Source organism: Paramacrobiotus metropolitanus, unplaced genomic scaffold, assembly GCF_019649055.1.
Source record: "Paramacrobiotus metropolitanus isolate TYO unplaced genomic scaffold, Prichtersi_v1.0 Parri_scaffold0000049, whole genome shotgun sequence".
In the NCBI taxonomy this organism is placed as follows: Eukaryota; Metazoa; Tardigrada; class Eutardigrada; order Parachela; family Macrobiotidae; genus Paramacrobiotus; species Paramacrobiotus metropolitanus.
Window position 1 is genome coordinate 243,445 of NW_026570269.1, and position 19,287 is coordinate 262,731.

Here is a 19,287-nt window from a genome sequence, read left to right on the forward strand (position 1 = left end):
CCTTTGTTCAGCATGCGCTGTCCAGTCCAAAGTGTAGAATTTGTTGCACTCCTGATAAGGCTATAAAAATGGGTTGATACGAGGTCGGATAGTGGCAAATACTTTATCACAAGACTGGAATAAAAACGATAATAGCTCCAGGCTACTTGGAACGTTAATACGATGCGTATTGTTGTGCTCGATGCATTCACATTGCCGCAGCACATGCATGCAGCCTGTGCAGCGCTTAAAGAATTTCTTGCAAGTCACTTGAACTTGAAAAATTGTATTATTGTTTCTAAAATTAACATTTGTATCAGTGATTGTTTTACGGGTGGTTGTGTTACCCATTTACTTTCATCTTTTATTTTATTCCGCTAAAATGGAAACAAGTCAGTTGACAATATATGTAGCTGCTGCGGCGCTTATGCTGTATTTTCGGTTGTACATCGCCCTGACTTTTTTGCTGCTACCGGTATTATATAACTTGGCAAAACAATATGCACCTGAGCGCATCCATCGGCTGTTCCGGCGCGAGTTACGGTAAATGCCTAATATTTAGTTCTGGCGGCCTTTCGTTTTGTCGAAAGATACGAGGTATATATTTTTAAATTAGGAATTATCTGTACTCATGAGTTTCTGCACTCTGTATGCGCAAAGCTAGAGGTTATTATTAAGTGTATAATTCTTTTCGTGCTGTTGTGCTACTGTACATGTTAGTTAGACTTCCTAGCCCGTGATATTAGATGCAAGGGTAAATACTGTGTCCAGCGCCACTTTACAGCCAACCTATTCAGATTTACCATACGGAAATTTATCAGGTTACCTTTTTGTTTTGTTTAGGGCGTTAAAAGGCATTATTATTGTTGCTATTCAGACGTTTATAGCGACAAAACGTAATCGACCGGTATCACACTATTTCCAAGATACAGTACGACGCCATGGAAAAAGGCTATGTTCCGTTATGAAGACAAAGAATGGACGTTCGAGGAGATCGGACATTATGCCAACCAGGTTGCCCATTACTTTTCCACCGTGGAAAAACTCCAGAAAGGGATACTGTGGCCCTTTTAGCAACTTCCTGGTACGACTAGAAATGCCTCGTAGTTTTGCGTGTTACTACCAATAACTCAAACGGTGCCTTATTATTACGCTACCACTATTTTGCATCTTCCTCAACATTATTCTCCTAAAACGGGCAATTTTATAAAACTTTTTGTTTGTAAGTAAACACAAAGTAACAGCTCCGATAATTATCGAGTAGTGCGATGACTATCTGTGCTCTACGTACTGTATATATTTTGTGTGCACATCCTAACGGCTCACGCACGAGAGCGAGCGTAATGCACCGATTACTTTGTACAGAGTAGTATACGTTCCGGGAACAAATTTTGTTGCACGTAAATATATTGACCGAATACAGTTTATTTTACCCTTTTCCAGGTTTTTTAGCCGAATAATTTTTATTTTTCAGCCCACAATATGTGGCCATCTGGCTGGGCCTGAACAAAATTGGCTGCATCACGGCGCTCATAAATTGCAATGTAAAAGACGAAGCCCTGCGCCACGCCATTGCTGTGGCCAATTCCAAAATCGTCATCGCTGGGACAGACGTGATCACCAATTATCTGGAGATTATGAATAATCTTCCTGAAGTGCGCAATTCCTTCGTCTTCTCCGAAGGGAAAGAACTGCCGAGTTTCCTCAAGTTCGACTCGGCTAAAGTATTTTGGTTTGATGAGCTGATCAAGAAGATGCCGACGCATGACCCGGTAATGACCAATGCGCCGGGATACTTTGATACGATTTGTTATATCTACACATCCGGAACCACTGGCCTGCCGAAACCCTGTGTGATCACTTCGCACCGGATGTACGTGTACGCCATCGCACATCATTACATTCTGGAGTTCAGCAACAGCGATGTACTTTACTGCACGCTGCCGCTCTATCACAGGTAACCGATTCCTGCAGTAGCGTTTGAAGTAATTATTTATGGAAGCACTAGTTATAAAATTTTTGTGCCATAAATTTAAATGCACGAATTATGATATCCAATCGAATCCAACTGCGTTCTTTGTGAGGCAGAAAAATTACAGGGCGGGAATCATTTTATCTTCAGTATTTCAATTCGATAATTCCTATTAAGCTGTACAAGGCGAGCATTAACAATTCCGGAAAGGCCTGTTTAAACCGCCTGTGTATGTTACTGCAGTGCTGGCGGCGCCATCTGTGTTGGTCAAGCCATCGTGTTTGGAAATACCATTGCTCTGAGGAAATCGTTTTCAGCGTCAAAATTCTGGGATGATGTAATAAAATACAAATGCACGGTAAGATCACCAGTTTGGAAATTGTATGCAAAATTTATTGCAATCGAATGATTTTATCCGCTTTTTTCCCATCATTACTTTTGAAATGATAATATTCCAACAACTTCATGCGAACATTGAGTTGGTTTTTACCGTACATATTGCTGATCGGAGCTTAAGATCTTCGTTGAGTTAGGGCACTTAAAAATTCTAATGCTGATTCCGATTCTAAGTGAAAACAACCGCAGGAAATTAAAAATCTGCAAGGAATTGATTGCATCAAGTGTCGATACTTATAAAAATTAATAAGTTAATTTATCGCTTCGGCTTTCGCATATAAACTATACTAACGCAAATGAATTTTCAGATATTCCATTATGTCGGCGAACTCTGTCGATATTTGTTAGCCCAGCCTGTCAGTCCCAAAGAGACCCAGCATTCGCTGCGCATTATCTACGGCGTCGGTCTGCGCCCCCAAATCTGGTCAGAATTCGTCAGCCGCTTCCGCATTCCCCGCGTCTGCGAGTGCTACGGTTCGACCGAAGGCAATGCCGGTTTCTCCAACATTGACGGCAAACCCGGCGCCATTGGCTTCACCTCAAAGGTCGTGGAATACACCAAACAGCAGTACTTTATTAGAGTGGACATGGTCACCGGCGAGCCGTTACGTGGTCCGAATGGCTTGTGCGTTAAGTGCAAAGCCGGCGAACCGGGTGAACTAGTGGGCAAAATCAGCGAAGGGAAGTTCAGTAGTTTCGACGGGTATCTGCAAAAAGATGCTACAGAGAAGAAGTATCTGCGGGACGTACTGGAGAAGGGCGATTTGTTCTTCAGGACAGGGGATATTTTGTACTTCGATGAAGTGGGCTATGTGTATTTTGTTGACCGGACTGGAGACACCTTCCGATGGTGAGTGCCGATATGGTGCATTATAAGGTTACTGACTGCCTACGAGAGGACCACATATTATTGGTGTGAACAGTTTCTCGTTTAAATAGTTTCAGTAATGAGTAAGTAATAATTTCCTGTATTTTTGTTCTGGCAGAATAGCAATGAAATATTTCAGTCATGTGCTTACCTGTGAATGATTACCTGATTTGCATGGATAACTGTATAAAAATTGTAATTATCAAAAGCAAACTGCACTTTAAGTTCAACCTGCAGTTTTGCAGTATAAAACTAATAAGCAATACCTTACGTTACAGTTTTGATTCTTACTGACAAATCTAAATTTTCTAAACGTTATAAACTCGTTAATTTGCCACAAATATACGAAGTAGTAGAAAATCAGGCAACATCCGAAAACTGGCCCTCCTTATTACAGGAAAGGTGAAAACGTGTCGACTACGGAAGTGGAGGGTATCATGAGCCGGCTGTGCGGCGACGTAGACGTTGCTGTTCTGGGCGTCCAAATTCCCGGTATGACCAAAAGTAGTACTGTAATTTTTATAGTAATTTGTAGTGATTGAAATAAATGTATCGTAATGTTTGTGCTATGTTGTTTATCACAGTAAAAATGTGTTTTTATTTATCGCTTTGTACAGTCGACAATCTGAATATACGTAGTACACACAATAAAATTAACGGTACCGCTCTTGCCTTGCAACTTGTGAGTGCAATTCGAGTGTCTGTACGTTGTAGTCTGTACAACTATGGACTACTGTACATCACTAGAGCAATAGTTTATCACGAGTACAACAAAAATTATACCCTAAACGTGAAACTTGTTTTGGAAATTACCGTTGGCAATCTGCGTGACGGATCACACATCTTGTAATACGAAGCTTATTATCATTCTTTCCTTACATTAATATGTATACGTATAATATTTTAAATGCTTATACTCTATGTTCCGCTTTTAAAAGTTCATTGGTTAATAGAAGAGGATTGGTCAGCAAAGCGTAATGCATCTGCGCTAGTCCAGCAACAAAAATTGCATACAAGTAATTACTTGTATAATTTAATGCAGAACACTTTGCTATTTGTTTAAGGATGCGAAGGACGCGCCGGAATGGCATGCATTGGTACGTCCGCTGCGAATGTGGACTTCAACAAGCTTACCGCCGGCGTCAAAGAAAAACTGGCATCTTTTGCTCGTCCATTGTTTCTACGGTTCCAAAGCGAGCTGCAGATCACAGGTAACATATGAGCTCATGGAACGCAAATACAGGCTACGAAACTATACTTAATACATTTAAAATTGCGCTGCTTTCATTATAAATGCTGCCACAGTGATGCTGCATTTCAGGAACTTTCAAAATTATGAAAGCCGCTCTAAAAGAAGATGGATTTAATGTGGAGAAAGTCACAGATCCACTTTATTTCTGGAATCCGACCAATGCTCAGTATGAACCGCTCAACAAAGAATCCTATGACAAAATTATGAAAGGTCAAATTCGGTTTTAACCAAAATTTTCTTCAGTTGTTCCTCGTATTAGAAATCGGCAACTGCAGTGACAAATAATTCCTCATTTGATAACTGTGAAATGCACTTATAATGTACAATTTTTGTATTGGCGCATGGTTTATCCAAGATGTCCGTAATACTGTATCGTGATCTTTGTACCTTGAATAGTTTCTAAATTTTCTGCTTCACGGTTAATGAAACAAAATGAATGTCTGCACAAAGAGTATTAAAACAAACAAATTACAAAAGCAGATTTATCTTGATACATCACATGGTGGCTGCAACACACTTGCCGAATCCAGCAACCGTGTTTGTGGCAATCAGCAGCGGAAAAAAGCGGATGCATGTCTGCAGACTCCGCACATGCTGCCGCTAAATTCCCCTTTCCGGCCCACTAACAGCGCAATTGTCCACGTAACAAAAGATACAATTGGATTAATGTTATTTGAATTTCATAAGCGCCGATTCGGCAACATGTCTGAAAAGGACTCCTAATGGACTCAGCTGGCACAGATACCCGTCATTCGACATCGATTATTCTTCCGCCATGCGCTCCCGCAAGCCGCTGCACTGGCTGTCCTGTGCAGTGTACAAAAATACCGTAAAATGTATATACAACACCAAGATCCGCATATACGAGTAACATCATCGATTACAGGAACTGAGCAAATACAACTTTATTTTCATCACTTGAAATTCGGCATCCGGTTCGCCCTGCACCAAAAGGTCATCAGCGGAATAAGTTATGACCTTTTCCTAACTTCGTCATGTTAACATTCACTGCACCGCTTGGATAAAACCTTCAATCGCATAAAAAGGTACTGAAACCCTATAGTAACGCTATATATCTTTTTTTTCTAACAAACATGAGCATGCGCATGAGAACTTTAATTTATTCGTTTTCACTGTGCTGAATGAGATTCACATAACCTGCAGGCTGCAGGTTGTACCTATACTAGTAATTAAAAGGCAGTAATAAATCACTAAGGACTGGTTAACAATAAACAATAATTTATTATGATTTTCATGCGTTGGAGTGCGTTTGTAATTAGTTAACACATTTTACTTAAGTATAAATTTAAAACTTTGCAGCTGAACTCTACGGTAAAGTTGCATGTGCGGTTCAGCCATTTCTAAATAATTAAGATTTGGAGGGTTTTTACCCGCGAGGCCCCCTACAAATCAAAGTAGCCCGGTTGGTGCGTCGGATTGCAGAAAAGTAGAAAAAAGAGAACAGCTTCGGCGTTGTTGGCCGTTATCGATCGCGTGGATATCACAAATAATCGGCAGCTGCCGTATATATAACGAGGCAAATTGCCTGCTTCACAGGTTCTCCTCGGTTTTTAATTCACTTTTTTGTTCCAGCTCGTTACGTCCCAGTGTCAGGACGCATGTGTTGCCGTGGAACGAATTGCCCATATGCTGCCACATGAGCACAAACACACAGTCGCTGCAGCATCAGCAGCGCAATCTCCTTTGCGAAGCACACTGCGCATTCTCAATCCTCAATTGCTTTACTCATTTATGCCGAAACGGAAGTCACCCGTTTAGAGAAGCATCAGTCAGGGGAAATGGCCATCATAAGCGATTAAAATGAGGAGGCGCGGCTGGAGAGAAAAACACACCACACGTACACACGCTTAGTACGGCAGCGACGCGCTTGTTTTTTGCCGATCGGATGTCGAAGAGTTTAGTGGGCTCTTCGGCGCGCGTGTGTGTGATGCTGCTGCGCCCAAGTGCGTAATGCATCCTCGGAATACGACTGGATTCGCGGAATGCGAGTGATGCCCGCCGGATAATCCGATACAGAAATAGAAACGTTTGAAAAAACAAATACACAACGAGGAGCGCAAATCGACGCCGCAGATGTGTAATACCTCGATGCGGAGAAAATGGGTCAACGGTGCCCGCGTCAAGTGGCCACCGTGCAGCGGGGCAAATCAGCGAACGTGTTCCTCATTAGATTCCATTAAGCGCGGAATAATATGGACACTCAATTCGAAGTGTAACAATTTCTAAAATCTAACATTTAGTAGACTCGATTCATAGGTTCACCTACACAAGATTTTCTATACAAAATAAAACACGTTCTCGTGCAAACATTAAGCCTGCCGACCATAGATTTTCGTTGACCGTTGATACTCGTAAATTCAAAATGTTAGACGCGTCGCACGAAGTATGTATGTGCACTGCACATTGTGCAGTGGCACCGGTTCAGACTTTCCTAGAATAATATGTGCCACTGATCAATGCAGATTTAATACTTAACTTACAGACATTTTTAGCACAGTTAATTCAGTCGCGTATATCAATATGATTTGATGGTTTTGCTGCGTTTAGCAACAAGCTAAATTTGGTTTTTTTCGTAAAGAGTATGTTAGCAGTTAGTTAATGTTTGAATATTTTGCGGACAACCGCGTCATTCTTACCCTTCTGACCTCACTGCACGAATGTGGGGTGTAAGTCAATTTAAATACATTAGATTTACTTAACAAAATTTACCGCTAAGAAAAAATATATTTTGTATGTCGCAAACTTTGACTGATTTAAACTGGAACCGTTAGTTTACGATAATTGGCTGACGCATCTCGAAGATTGAGACGCGTGTGCTTCTGTTCGGATTCACGGTGTAATGGGCGGAGCTGCACAAGAGCAGCATCTGTACAGCCACTACGGTACTACTACCAGGCAGACAAACACAGCTGAATAAAAAGTGAATGGTGTTTTAAGAAACTGCTGAGTGCCGACCGACCGATTCGAGGCCGGTAATTCAACACAACGGAGAAACGCTTGATCCCTGTGCTATCCATAAATACGTACATTCTCATGGAGCACCACTATAGTCTATCAATAAATCTGGCTATGCCAAACAGTTTTCCTCCTTACTTGTTATGATGCGTTTGTGTAGAACAAGAAAGGCCCAAAACGCTCGACGCCGGCTGCAATGGCAATATTGGCCTTTTTAGCCGGATGATAATTCTCCCATAACGATCTATCACAGCTGATGCCGGCTTGTTAAGTACCACAGGAATGGCGGTCGGAGTTTTGACAGGTTAATTCACCGTCAGTCTCCCTTACGCTGTATACGCTACCGTTGACCAACGTAATCCTGAATTATTAACGGGAAAGATCGTAGTTATCGACACGAGCGGAAACACCGGCGGAGTGTATCAAGTATATTGCGAATTCGGAAGTGCTTCGGTGACGAAAAAGTAAATTCTTATGCGTTCACCGTTTACATGCATTATTCCTCGTCGTACAAAGCAGAAAGGGGAGCAGAGCGCAATTACACTACACGTTTTAGTTTCCATTACAAGACACTCGCTTGACACCGGCCGGTGATTCCATCATTGATCATTGCTCGGCAATTGCCGTGTCGGCTGTAATTATGATCATTACACGTCCACTGGATTATTACCCATCTAGCCCATCATCCAGCTGAACGCGCTCTTGCCACTTTCAATTCCCCCGGCATCCACCCTGGCCCGTAGAGTGCGCCCGCGCGGCCTCTCGCATTTCTCCCCTGTTATATCGATAATTCTGGGAATTCCTGGTCTTTTATCCGTCTGCCGCATCCCCCACATTCCGCTATGCTGACCTATCATGCCGGCACGGATGCCGCTGTGTTTCATCCTCCTGATCTGGTTGTTTGTCGGCCCGGTCTGTCCGCAGCCGTTGCAACGGCTGAACATCCTCACCATCTTGAATGAGGCCACCTTCGCCACCGATCAGCAGGTCTTTGCGCGGGCGCTCAACGCCAAGAACGCCGAGCTGCAGCGCCGGTATGCCGGTGTCACGCTGCACAGTACGGAGCTGGCGGTGAGCGGGAGTGGTCGCAGCAGCGGCGTGGCCGGTCTGTTGCGGACGCTGTGCAGTAGTGCGGAGACGACGTCCGCCGCCTGGCTGGCGGTTATCAGTCTGGCGGAACCGGCCACGCTCTTTACCGCGGCCATGGCCGGTCAGCAGCTGGCACTTCCGGTCCTGGGTTATGTCAACACGCTGCAGCCGGAAATGTTTCGGGTGAGTTGAGGGGATCGGAGATTGTGTTCTGTCTCTGTGTGTGTGTGACAAATGCACGTGTTGCTGTTGCGTTGTGGCATGCGAAGCGCGGGATTATTAAGACAAATTGCGCCAGCTGTCATGTAAAATTCGTTTGTATGTGAGAACGCTAGCTGCCCTGTAATCTTTTTATAATGCTTAACTTGTCAATACAAATGCGTCATAAGGTTATTAGAAGCCTACGTTAATCACCAAAACTGTTCACACTAAAATAAAAATTAATTTAATAAATTTTAAATAAGCACAGAGGCCAAGGCTTACAATTTTGGGCTAATGATTTGAATTAATGTAGTTTGTTTCGAAAGTTATCTGTCTCGAAAGCGGTTTTAATTTCCCCCAGAACGTTTCGAATAATCTGTTATCAATAGTACACAATATTTAACTTTAACCTAGTGAACAGAAAAAGAAATATCTAGTGGTTTACAACTGAACGTGACATTCACATGGGACCATCCATCCGCCACACTAAACGCTCTTCATCGTATTTGCAAGGTCAGTCTCCATGAGAATTCCCAACAAAAGCGCCAAAGTGTTTCCTGTATGGCCGGCAGTATTGACGGCAAACACTCGCTTAATACAAACGCATTTTTTATCTCCGATCCATTCAAACTTGTTCATCTTGTACAGTAGACGGAATTGCATGGCGCATTTGTGGACATTTCCATTGCATAATACGTGCTGCCTGTGATCTACAAATAGCCCAACGCGTCGACGACAGTCGCACATAATGCAACTTCGTGACAACATTACTGGGGGCCACCGAAATTTCCCCGGCCAACCGGAAGTGAGGGCTACGATTTTTTTATTTAGTCTTTTATCCATCAGTCAACTGGGTGGCATTCATCACGGGCAATCGATGCTCGGTAGTGTGTTTTAGAAGAGAGTTTATTATATATCTGTGTACCGTGGAAGCTGGCGCGCTGCATTAGGGCGGCCCGAGTTGTAGTTGGGATGGTGCAGTTTGAATTGGAAAACAGTTTGACAAGTGTTTTCCATATGCACTCTACAAGCTTGTCGGGTCGAAAAGCCAAACATTGCCTAAGAGCACTAATGCAAATATTTTTGTCCTCTTTAAATACACTGGTGCGGGATATGCTCGGGTATATGTTGGGACATTTCAAGTCGGCACCCGGGATCTGGCTGCTGCGCCGGCCTAAGCCGGGACGGAACACAAATTAATGGTTCGCTGCACCAGAAAATCAACCGCTACGTTCGGTAACACCGAATATATACCGGCTACGCCTTGGCGCCTTTCGAAGTCACCCATAATTTACCGGGTTTATTGCTCCAGACCCGTCAGAATTTCGCTCGCTGATTAAATATTTAACAGGAATGCAAATATTTCTAATTAAATACATTTTTAATGTGTTGTTGGACTGACCATAGTCATCTTATAAGTTTGCGTGGGTATGTCTGAAAGACTCGTTTTAGGTAAATCTTTAATCCTAACTTAAAAATTATGAATAATGACTTGAAGAAATAAAAGTACATTGACAATTAAAATAAATAAAAATTACATTAGCCACGCAAAACGCTTACAAAAATTTTTTTATGCATTTTCTGTGTTTCCGTCAAGCAAAAAATTTAGTAAATTCTGTGGAGGAAAGTTTTGAACGTTTTGGTACTATAAGTTTTTGCAGACAGCGCGTATCAGATTCCGGAAGATTACACTCAAATGGCAGTGTAAATTCAATTTAGAATCGTTTGACCAGATGTAGGGCCGTTAATATTTGAAGTTTAGAGTGTAATTGGAAAAAGTGTATCTTTATTGAGTTATAAATAGCCCGGCAATATCCTTGTCGTTGGCAATTAAAGTCACATCAAATTGCTAGCTACGCGAAACAGATGCGACCATCATGGATTGTTCGCCAGGCTGTATAATCTGCATTTCCTTAATGAAATTGCGTATATGTGCGCAGTTGTTTCCGAGATCGGATCGTTGTTTCGTAAAAGCGAGAAGGAATTTTCCTCCTATAATGACGTTAATCAACGCTAACCCCAGCTGCCACCGGTTGATGTTTGTTGATTGGATCTAATCAAATAAAAACTCTAATGTAGCCGGGCGTTAAATCTAATTATGCTAAACAATTGCCGGCATAGACACACGGGAAAAAGAAGAGAACAAAACTCCCATTTGAATTGCAAAACAGCTCATTGGTGATTAAGAGACGCTTCCGCTTCCAACATAAATTGATTTATTAACAGGAAATCTCAAAAAAGAACTCACAAAATGTCGCTTAACAGAGAACCATGATCCGTGATTATGTGAACATTTTTGTGAGAATAATAATTTAATCCTTCATGCAAGGAGCCGTGTGCATTGTAAATTTCTGTAGCAGGAAAACTTTAAATGTAATTTCACTCGTACTACACCTTCAAGTGGCTTAATGCGTGCATTTGTCTTAATTTTGTGTTCAATAAAAATCCGCAGATTCCAATTTCTATTACGGATGATATCATTAGGGATCCGCTTACGAACGATTCATTTATTATTCGGCACTTAAACTTCAGTTAGGCTCACTCCAGGTTCAGCTCTTGTTTAACTTGAATTGCAAATTCTACGTACGGATAAGTAAAAATTTTGATTATGAACAGAAATCGGGCATAATTATGAATGCAGCTCCTAATATAAACGGAAATTACAAGAAGTAGTTCTACCTTGTTACGTATACAGGGCAACTGAGTGGCTGCCTGTACATATTTCAAGTTTTGGATAACAACATAAGCTTCAAAATAGCCGAACATAAGCTGCATGAAGTTTCTGGCGCGTTTTCTGAAGTTAATTTTGGTCTGTAAACATGCATTATTGAATAAATTATGCATTTCTATGTATGTTTATTCAATGTCTGTCAAGGACGTTGCAATATAGCTGGTTTATGCTGACACAGAAAGGTCACCAGTGTTTGCCTTGCATGATCGTTTTCGGGACGCTGGTGCGGCGTTGAGTACAGCTGGAGAGGCCTTAAAGGAAAAGCGGAATTATGTAATCTGTATTAGAGCAGCGTGATGTGGAACAAAAGAGGGAAATATTTTTCAAGTAGTAACCCGATCAGCAGCAGGCAGCCGCAGCTAAACAAAGTGTCAAATGTGATTAAATTCATTGAGAGATCAGACTCATGTAAAAGCAGTCACAGTGGATGAACGCGGCCTTACTGTTGGCCAAACTACTCCGTCAAATTAGTTTGACATCAACACAACGCGCTGCTGCATATGCGTGCATTACCGCATTTCAATGGGTTTGGCAATTTTTTCTTGCATCCGTAGAAAAAATTTTGTCTGACTTATGTACGAGTTACGACAACATAATATTACTGGAAAAACTCTCTCAAGATATATGTATCTACAGTTAGGAAACTCGTTTAAAATAGTTTTTTTAAAATTTCTTTAGCGATAAAAAAAATCTCAAACTTTGTTTTTAACAATTTCTTTAGTGTCGAAGACGTAAACGGTTCACTGCAAATTAATGAATGTGGTTTTAGGCTTTAGCATATTATTTACGAAGTCCCGCGTTGTTGCTAATAATGGGAATATCGTATCTCGTAAAGCCCAGTGATGTTTTTAGACCATACAGCCGCAGTTCATAAACTTATCAACGGCTAAGAATTTGTATCGTGCTAAATGACTGCGCAAGTTTCAGATGAGCATTTGTGCTCAGAGTTATAGGATTTGTTGTGTAGAATAAAATTAGAACTTTGTTTTCTCTCGATGGCTGTGCAAAACTCTCCATGTAATTCAATGCAATGATGCACAGGGTAGTCAAATTATCGGGCATCCCCGACATGTCTGCGATTTCGTTCCGTTCCCGGGGACGAAAATGCAAAGTGCAAATGAAGGATTTATTATGGGCCATTGATGAAAGAAGCGTTAGTTCTGCTTGACAAATGATGCTTCAGACGGCGATTATCCATCGCGCGCCGCTCTTTCCTTATCCCATCTAACAACTCTCCTACAATTTCCGACATGCAGCGCGCCTGAGTCGATCTTTTCTGGACATTCATGTACCGTATATATATACAGTGCAGGAATATTATTCCCAGATAATCTACATCCCATCACATACAGATGCTATCCAGGCTAATCATTCGGCAATCACGGCATCCACTGCGTCTGTTCCCATCGAATTGTCCACTCGGATATATCTCGGCGCCATGCAGTGCCGGCGCTGCGTACAAGCAATATGTTTACCCAAACGCCAATCTCTCCCTGGAGATTTTTCAATATATTTGTGTCAGTTGAACAAATAGTTGGACGATATAGGATTGCATTGGCTTTTGTACTTTATATACATGTAGCCAGAGTGATTCAACTCTTAAGGATGCCGGGGCCAGCGTCTTCCGACCTTTACGTCATAAAAAATGCATCACGCCATTCATCGACGAACACTTTGCTAAACGCAGCGTTGATATTACATGAGTACCCAACGAAACTTCGTATTTATTGTACAGTTTAATACACCACGCGTACAATCTTGTGTCCAGCACCACCAAAACATTAGTAATAAAAAAACGAATAATTCTGGTGCTATAGCAATAAAATAAAAAATAAGGTTAAGTACTTAAATTTGCAAACGGCGCTGTAGTCGGTTAGTTTTCCAGAATTCAGTCAATGGTGTGCATGTTATGTCACAAACTTAATGAATAACGATATATTTATGTTTATACAGTATGTGTAATGCAGTTTCATGCCATAACATTAAAACAACTTGCGGGATCAGTACTTACAAATTAACTACAAATAGCTCAGGACCAAACAGGATATGTTATACCGTGCCTGTTCGTGGGAACCGCTGTCATTCCTTATGGTTATGGGCGTCCTTCATTAGCATCTGGAAACTGTTGTGTGGAAATCGAAACCAGTTTCACAGCAAAACAATTTAAGGCGAATCGTAGTGTACTGGCAAATCTAAATCAAGGCAGCTAGCCCGTATGGATTAATTATTAATCCATACGGAACTACAGGTGATCATGGGGGTGACCAGTTGTCATTTAACAACAAAACCTTATTTGCTGTTTTGCATTTGAAACATACAAAACTGCATTTCGTAAACGTTTGAAGGAGTACTGTGTACATGGGTAACAGGCACCGGAAATGTTGTGGGGCATATTGCTGCCATGCATATACTCGTATATGAAGCATCTTGAATGTTAAATTTTAGATCAGCTTAATAATTTTTTCTTTTGCTTCCGTACGTATATTTCGTTGTTGATGATCGTAGGATATTGCTCCTGACTATTACGTCCCCATCAACCCCAACAGCGCCCACATCGCACAAGCTGTTGCCGTCTTCCTGCGGGCCCAGCGCTGGGACATCCTGGCAACGGCCTTCATCGACTTCACCGCCGCCGGCCGGCTGTTCCGTGATGAGCTGGTACGGCGCTCTGCCGTCCAGTATGTCCACGATCTCACCAAGAATCCGGACGAGATGGAGGTCCGCGAGAAGCTGTCGCGGGTGAAGGAGTCCAAGAGTCGCGTGCTGGTCTTGTTCTGTGAGCCAGGTCTGGCGCAGCAGATCTTCCACGTGGCCAAACGATTGAATCTAATTGGTACCGGATGGGTGTGGATCATCACCGATTGGAGTTATACAACCAGCGATGATGCCTTGGAAAATTATCCCCACGGGAGTTTGGCTGTGAAATTACGCGAACCGAGCTTTAGCCAGATTAGCCAAACGGCACTGGACGCCGTATCCGGCGCGGCGGCCAAATTACCGGCACCGCTTATCAGTCGGCTGCAGGATAAAACGGTTAGGCCACTCAGCTGCTGGACTGATACGCAAATGCCGGCTAATGTACAGAAATCCCTCAAAAACTATACAGAGTAGGTTTAATGAAGTACGTAAAAATTGTTTTTTTGTTGGTAATGCAATTCAGATTGATTAATTTCGCCTTAATTTATTTTTATATTTTTAAATAGATAAAGTTCTTACATTTCAAGTGATTTAACCGTGCTTCTGTTGTACTACAAAATGAAAGCTACGTAGGGCACTGATTAGGGCTGCATGTGTTATTTTTATTCAACTTCCTTGTCGGGGCAGTGATAACGGGTATCTGTACATACAGCTACGTACTACGTAGTAAATACGCTAAATCAAAACTTAACCGGTTCAGTCATTGTCCGCTGTAATCTGACCTAAGAAAGCAAACTATCTTGCTGAAATGTTTTTGCGATTTGCAGTGAAATTCAGTTGTCCATGCAGAAGGCATTCACTGAAAGAGACCGGGTGTCGTTTGAGATTATGGGGCTGATACAGGCAAAAACGCGCCATCGTTGGAGACGCATCGGCAACATCACATCCGTCGGTCTGCAGACACCCGCTGCAGTAGCATGGGCGGCGACCGAACGTATGGCCGGTGCGCTGACCGAGTCCCGGGGTCATCTGCGTGTTGTGACTAGTAAGAGTTCGTATATTTTGTATATAAATCAACCGCTAAGAAAAACTGTCTACGTTAAGGAATAAGTCATCCGTTTACCATTGAGGATGATGTCTGCGACGGAATTACGTGACGGTGGTGAATGGTAACGTTGCTGGTGCTACCAAGAACAAGGATGACCTTAGGGATATATTTGCTGAATTCGAGAACGGTCTGCAGAACAGCGAAGGACGATATAATTTCTCGTGTTGCAAAGGCTTGGCAATGGAGTTACTACAAGTATACAACAAGTTGTATATGCAAAAATATCTGTTACAAAATATTTAGAAGTTCGTTAGAATATTTAGAAGTTCGTTAGAACTTCTAATACAATATATTAGAAGTTCGTTAGAACGTAATGTATATACTTGTACAGGCGGGATTACAGTATTCACAAACGTATTAGACATTATTCTAGGCACCGGAAATCTGAACGCATCAAAAATCAGCGAAATTTTTTGTTAAATCAGTTCCTTTTAGGCCCTCAGCCGGGATGTTGGCTTTGACTTTGACACGTACATCGTGGCGGACGGAAAGGACGGGACGCTGGCCGAGCACTCCAACATGTGGGACGGCATCGTCGGCGACGTAGTGTCCGGTGCCGCCCACATGGGCATTGGGCCAATCAGTGTCACCACCCACCGCAAACACTCGGTGGACTTCTCCAGTCCCTTTTATTATTCCAAATTCTCTTTCCTGGTAGCCACAACAAAAGCCAAAGTCAAATTATCGGCATTCCTTGAGCCGTTCAGTTGGAAATTATGGATTGCCATCTTTTCTGCTCTACATGCCACTGCGATTGCTGCCGCAATATTTGAATGGGTATAATAAAATCAACCACTTTTAAACTTAAAGCTGGTAATAAACGAAAAGTAATAGTTCTGTGCTTATTATACACGGCATGTTTACGCGTAATACCGATTCTGATGCATGTGAGTATAGCCAACGGATAAAAAATACATTTATTGATGATTCTGATGCATGTGAGGATAGCCAACAGAATTTTGGTGAAATGCATCGTTGTAATAAATTGCAGATAAGTCCATTCGGATTAAATCCAACCGGAAGAATGAGGAGTCAGAATTTTACATTAGCTACGGCTCTGACAACGGTTTACAGTTTATTCTTTAGCCACGTTATGGCTTTCAAGGCACCAAAGTCATGGCCAAACAAAGGTATAACAAGTTATCATTATAAATGCTATTATATACATACATACAGAATGCTATTATAAATTTACGATGTTGCTAACTGATATATTAAACGTAATGCTTTCTTTATTTTCAGTGCTAATTAATTTCTGGGGGAGTTTTTGTTTCATCATTCTAGCAAGGTAACAAAAGCTGTTAACATGTTTATTGTACATTTCAAGTACGTGTCTATCACTGGAAAACTCTGCAACGCTGGTGTTTCAGTTACACAGCAAACCATGCCGCAATATACGCTGGACTAAGCAATAAACCGAATTTCGATAATATCTTCGACAACGAAGTAGGTAATTTACTCTGTGTTCACATAGAAAACCAATTCGTTCAAGGAACATAGTGAGGGCAAATATTCTTTATTCTAGGATTTGTTAGCAAGGAAAGTCGCAACTATAAAAGGAAGTTCTGCTGAAATATTTATCAAAAATATTAATGCACAGTAAGTCTTGTAAAGTTTTTCAGTATTTCTAAATACTGGGAGCAAGAATTGTCGGATTTAACTAGATTACATGCGCACATGAAACAACATCGATATTTCGTGGAAACAGTCGAGGAGGCAGTGGAAAAGCTCAAGTACAATTAGCAGAATATAAGCAATTACCAATTGTAACCGGGATGCCGTGGCGTGGATAGTTGACCTAACAATTTGCTTATGGTCTCACACAGAAATGGAAGCCTGGATGCATTCATTTACGACGCAGCTCTTCTGGACTACGTGCAAGCCAATGATAAAAACTGCTCTCTGAATACTGCCGGAGCTGCGTTTGGTAGTTTGGGATATGCTGTGGCGTTTCCAAAGGGTTCATGGCTTAGGGTAAAAAAAGTATTTGTTGCTAATAATTTCTTGTGATGTTTTCTTGCACGAATAATAATTACCCCTGTTGCTGGTACTTTCAGACATCAGTCAGCATGGCAATCCTCAAGGTAAAGATCTGCAATAACCTTCAACCAAAAATTCAGTGCTCGGTTAATTTGACGCGAATCCTTTGTAGTACATGGAGAATGGATTTGTGGATGACCTTAATCGGAAATGGTAAATACTGTATATATATATATATACATATATATATATATATATACCTTTTTGACAATAGCAGTACATATTATTACTTTACAAAATCTAATCGATACATCTGTAAACAACTAACGTTCGTTTGCTAACACCTGAGTGACTACATAAATTATTTTAAGGCCAAGCACAACAATGACAACATTTTTGCAAATGTGTATCCAGCACGCAACGACTGACGTTCCATCCACACATTTATTACATGCATAAACTGCGAGTGAAAAATTTCATTCAATTTCAGAATAGTTAGGTTTTATTGTATTAAAATTTGAAACTCTTTTGCAGTATATGTTTCTGGTTTTGACAGGTTTGGTGGACTACCGTGCAGTTTGCGATCCGAAGCCACAATCGACCAGCTGGAGCCGCGTGCCTTGGGTTTAGAGGATTTCGCGGGTGTCTTTGTCTTGTTGGCCACCGGCGGTGCGGTGGGCATTCTCATTCTGGGATTGGAGCACGTTGTGTATCGCTGTCTTCCGCGTCTGAGACGCTCTCCCAAGAACAGTATTTGGCGTAGCCGACATGTGATGTTTTTTTCGCAAAAGCTTTATCGCTTCATCAACTGCGTGGATTTGGTGTCGCCCAATTCCAGTGCCAAAGAATTTGCTTCTTCGCTCAAACAAGGACAGGTAAACACCAAGTCATCGAATTCAGATAATTATGCGATGCGGTTAAACATAGTCCAAGATTCGATCAACGACAGTGAATCGTAGAGCTGTGCGTACCAGAAGTTACGCTTAACTGCAAAGTTATACTTAAGTGGTCAGAGAATGTTTCATATAAACGTTTTATTTTCTGTCTAGTTTATTGGAATGTTTCAAAAGAGTGTCAAGAAGCGCGCCAAGGAGGAAGAATTGCAGCAAAAGCGCACCCGCAACGCCGAAAACTTCTTCGAGACCATCCATGAGCTGACGCGCAATCTTCGCGAAACCCTTCCCGCCCAGTCGTCCACGGAAACCGACGACATCCTCGCCGACGCCCAGCCGACCTCCAAAACCCCACAAAACGGTGACCTTTTGCAGCAGCTCCGCCACATTGACAGCGAGAACGTTGTGAAAAACGCCGAACGGAAAAAACCTTCCATCTTATCCAAGAAACTCAGCCGGCAAGAACATGTCCAAACGGGCTCATCGGAAACCGAAGATGATAACATCATCCGCTCCTTCCCGGATTTCCAGAAATCCATCAAGAAAGCGACGATCAGCGTGGGTTCACTAAAAGACGCGTCCAAAGCTTCCACCAGCGCCATCAATATCCTTAAAGAAATACCGCGGAAGCCAGCGGAGAAACAAGCCAGTATTACACCATCAGATGCACCGAAGAAATCGGTGTGGGTGACCCGGGACGCGGCGACCAATAGCATGTCGGACGACGAAACCAGTAGCCCGACCACGCCCCTGGCGGCAGCAGCACCGGCCAATAAGGCCGCGTCACCTTTGGACGAACACTATCCGTACACTTCACTACGGGACTGGGATGATGTGGATATTGAGGATATTAGCAAGCAGGATCTGATTAAAATGTGGCAGTCAGCGGAATGTGATCTGCGACTACAGATACAGAAATTGGCGAAGGAGAAGAATGAACTGTTGGAGGAAAAGGGCAAGCGCGCCGGTCGACGCGATCGTGGCTCATTCAATACAAAATCAACTTCCATGCACTAGGGCGCTCTCTTGACTCGCAAAGGGTGTTTTTTAGGGTGATAATTTATTTTTGACTGTGATGGCAGAGAAATCTGTTAATCTTTATTCGGTGCATACAATGCCAGTGAACAAAAGCTCTCATCTGCTGCGCGATGGCAGAATCATCTCACAAAATACGTATTAAAAATTTGAGAAGTTTGAGTTACGTA

General features: G+C 42.2%; 2 protein-coding genes across 2 annotated transcripts; both read left to right on the plus strand.

Moving 5' to 3' along the window:
* Positions 1-122: 122 nt before the first annotated feature.
* LOC129592006 (long-chain fatty acid transport protein 4-like) lies at positions 123-4,940 on the plus strand. Its single transcript, XM_055487942.1, is given in 9 exon segments — positions 123-522; positions 823-1,030; positions 1,033-1,063; positions 1,454-1,936; positions 2,195-2,309; positions 2,656-3,197; positions 3,613-3,707; positions 4,280-4,426; positions 4,537-4,940. Coding segments are annotated over 8 exon segments (1,668 nt in total). The 5' UTR covers positions 123-522; positions 823-933; the 3' UTR covers positions 4,695-4,940.
* Positions 4,941-7,451: 2,511 nt separating this feature from the next.
* Positions 7,452-19,263, plus strand: LOC129591999 (glutamate receptor ionotropic, NMDA 3A-like). The gene is given in 16 exon segments (XM_055487927.1): positions 7,452-8,715; positions 13,970-14,571; positions 14,929-15,146; positions 15,206-15,244; positions 15,247-15,404; positions 15,645-15,986; positions 16,201-16,339; positions 16,452-16,497; positions 16,580-16,655; positions 16,735-16,808; positions 16,874-16,942; positions 17,036-17,183; positions 17,267-17,293; positions 17,362-17,402; positions 17,746-18,064; positions 18,239-19,263. Coding segments are annotated over 16 exon segments (3,576 nt in total). The 5' UTR covers positions 7,452-8,298; the 3' UTR covers positions 19,100-19,263.
* Positions 19,264-19,287: the final 24 nt, after the last annotated feature.